The sequence below is a fragment of the Hippocampus comes genome, unplaced genomic scaffold (assembly GCF_001891065.2).
Source record: "Hippocampus comes isolate QL1 unplaced genomic scaffold, H_comes_QL1_v1.1 scaffold295, whole genome shotgun sequence".
Taxonomy (NCBI): Eukaryota; Metazoa; Chordata; class Actinopteri; order Syngnathiformes; family Syngnathidae; genus Hippocampus; species Hippocampus comes.
Genome location: NW_017804848.1, coordinates 577,119 through 579,177, shown reverse-complemented (window position 1 = coordinate 579,177; position 2,059 = coordinate 577,119). Strand labels below are relative to the sequence as shown.

The 2,059-nt window shown below is 58.1% G+C and overlaps 1 protein-coding gene and 1 long non-coding RNA gene across 2 annotated transcripts in view; both read left to right on the top strand.

Annotated features, from left to right (window-relative positions):
- The first annotated feature begins 68 nt into the window (after window positions 1-68).
- Window positions 69-2,059, top strand: part of LOC109520511 (uncharacterized) — a 15,056-nt gene continuing 13,065 nt past the window's right edge. The window contains exon 1 of the long non-coding RNA XR_002169193.1: window positions 69-82. This is a non-coding gene — a long non-coding RNA (uncharacterized LOC109520511). The remainder of the gene's footprint in view (window positions 83-2,059) is intronic.
- kiaa0586 (KIAA0586 ortholog) overlaps window positions 1,917-2,059 on the top strand; it is a 6,223-nt gene continuing 6,080 nt past the window's right edge. Inside the window, exon 1 of the mRNA XM_019877596.1 lies at window positions 1,917-2,059. Within this exon, the coding sequence (XP_019733155.1) occupies window positions 2,041-2,059 (19 nt within the window). The 5' untranslated portion in view covers window positions 1,917-2,040.

Sequence of the window (2,059 nt, the reverse complement as noted above, 5' to 3'; positions counted from 1 at the left end):
GCCCGCCGCCGTCGCCATGGGACACCGCAGCAGATGTGTCGCCTAGCAACACGGCCTTTCTGTAGCTCCTGGCAGCCATTTTGTCCGCACCCTCACCCCCAACACACACACACACACGCACGCACGCCCCCCCCCCGTGATGGTCTCCGCATCCCATAATGTTCCGCCTCCAAATGTGAAGATGAACGATGAGAATTTCTGTGTGCCATGTAATGAGTTTGAATCGATGATTTATTGGGCCCCCGTCGTTTCCCGCAGGGAGGAGCGCCGCCGCGCCAGAGTGGTTTCCGTGGCAACCCAAGCCAACGACAGTCCGGCGGCGCGAGCCAGAGGGGCGGGGCCGGCGCAGACAGAGGTGAGGGTGCGATTGTTATGCTTCCCGAGCATTGCCGAGTGTCTCGCGTCAAAGATGGCAGCACGCTTACTTGCCTCAAGTCGCGCTGTTGTTTTTTTTTTTTTTTGGGGGGGGGGGGGGCTCTTCTGCTTTTCAGGACATTTCAACTGAAACCATGAGTAACTCGTCCTGAAATCAGAAGTCACGGTTCAAAGTTCAACCGTTGTTCAAGAAACGCTCTCAAGCGCCGCTTTAAGTGGAACAAAATAAGTGCCGTCGTCCCCTGACTCGCCTGTTGCCAGGCAAATGAGGCGGTGGCGAGCAAATTGAATACGTATCCCAGATGCGCTGGAGAAGCAATTCAAACGTTCAACTCAAAAAGTCAAATATTATTTTCTTGATGGCGCGTCGCTACGACCTTTCCGAGCCCTCTGGCGTACGCGCACGCTTCTCGAAAGCACGCCACGCGATTTGTCACGTTTGTCACGTGTTTTCAAGCAGAGCGAAGCCCCGCTGCCGCCGTCCACGTTGGAGGAGGCCCGCCGGCTTCTGCGCCGGCTTCGGCGGCGGAAGAAAATTCTGGACGACCATCTGGAGACTGCGGAGAGAGCCCGCGGCGGCGAGGTTCTGCACTGCCAGCTGGAGGCTCTGGCAGCGAACAGGTAGACACCCCCCCGCCCCCCCGACCGAACGTGATATTGGGTGGACGTGCGCTACGCCAAGTCGGCCATTTTGCTCCCAAGCGGCCATTTTTCACGCTGTTGCAGACGCGGGAAGAAGTCGTGGCCCCAAATGAAACAGGAAGTCTGACGGTTGGGTTGAAAGCAGCCATTTTGGTTTGAATTTCGGGGCTTGGACCTTGTCCAACTCCAACCGGGAGTTGAGCCCCGATCAGACGCTTTTGAGTCGACGCCATCTAATGTGGGCATGGCGCCGCGTCACATTTCAGTCAATCTTTTGGAAAGTCAAAACCCCCCCTGACGCCGCTTTCACCCCTCCGCAAGAAATTGTTTGCATCGGATGCTCAAAGGAATGAGGGGAAAAAAATGGCCGTGGAAGGTGACGGTATCAAATCGCGTCCCGTCCTGGAAACGCAGTTGCCAGATTTGGCGGCAGATGGACTCCAACACTCCAGATGGCGCTCTGGAGCTTGACGTCTTGTCTGCTGTGACTTTGGCAGCGAATCGAGCGAGCGGGCTCGCATCAAGAAGACGGTGGACGCGTGGATACACCTGATCGGCAAAGACGTGCAGGTGAGCCTCGCCGCTCGTCCGTGCGAGCCCCCCTCCCCGCTTCAGACTCCCTCGGCGATGGTCCCGGTGAGACCGCCTTGAGGAGTTCTTTGGATTCTTGTCGAAGGTTTTCTTTTTTTCCATCAGAATGATTGGAAACATTTCTGATCAAGCGATTCATCCGCCAAATAATCGCTTCTTCAGATCCTTGTTTATGGCCAAACCCAAACAAGCAAACTCTCTTCTGCGTCGCGCAGGCCAGGATGGAAGAGGAGGCGGCCAACCGCAGACCCGCGCCGCCGTCACCCCGGCCGAGATTGTCAGTCAAGGCGCTCGGAGGAACAGGAAGCGGGAGGCCGCCGGCGGGCAGAGGACAGAGAAGCCAAGCGGCCGCCACCGCATGGGTACCCGCTCCCTTCCTGCCGCCGATGGCTCCGATCTGGGCACGCCCGTGACGCCCGCCCGCTGTGCTCGATGCTGCAGGGGCGGCCGC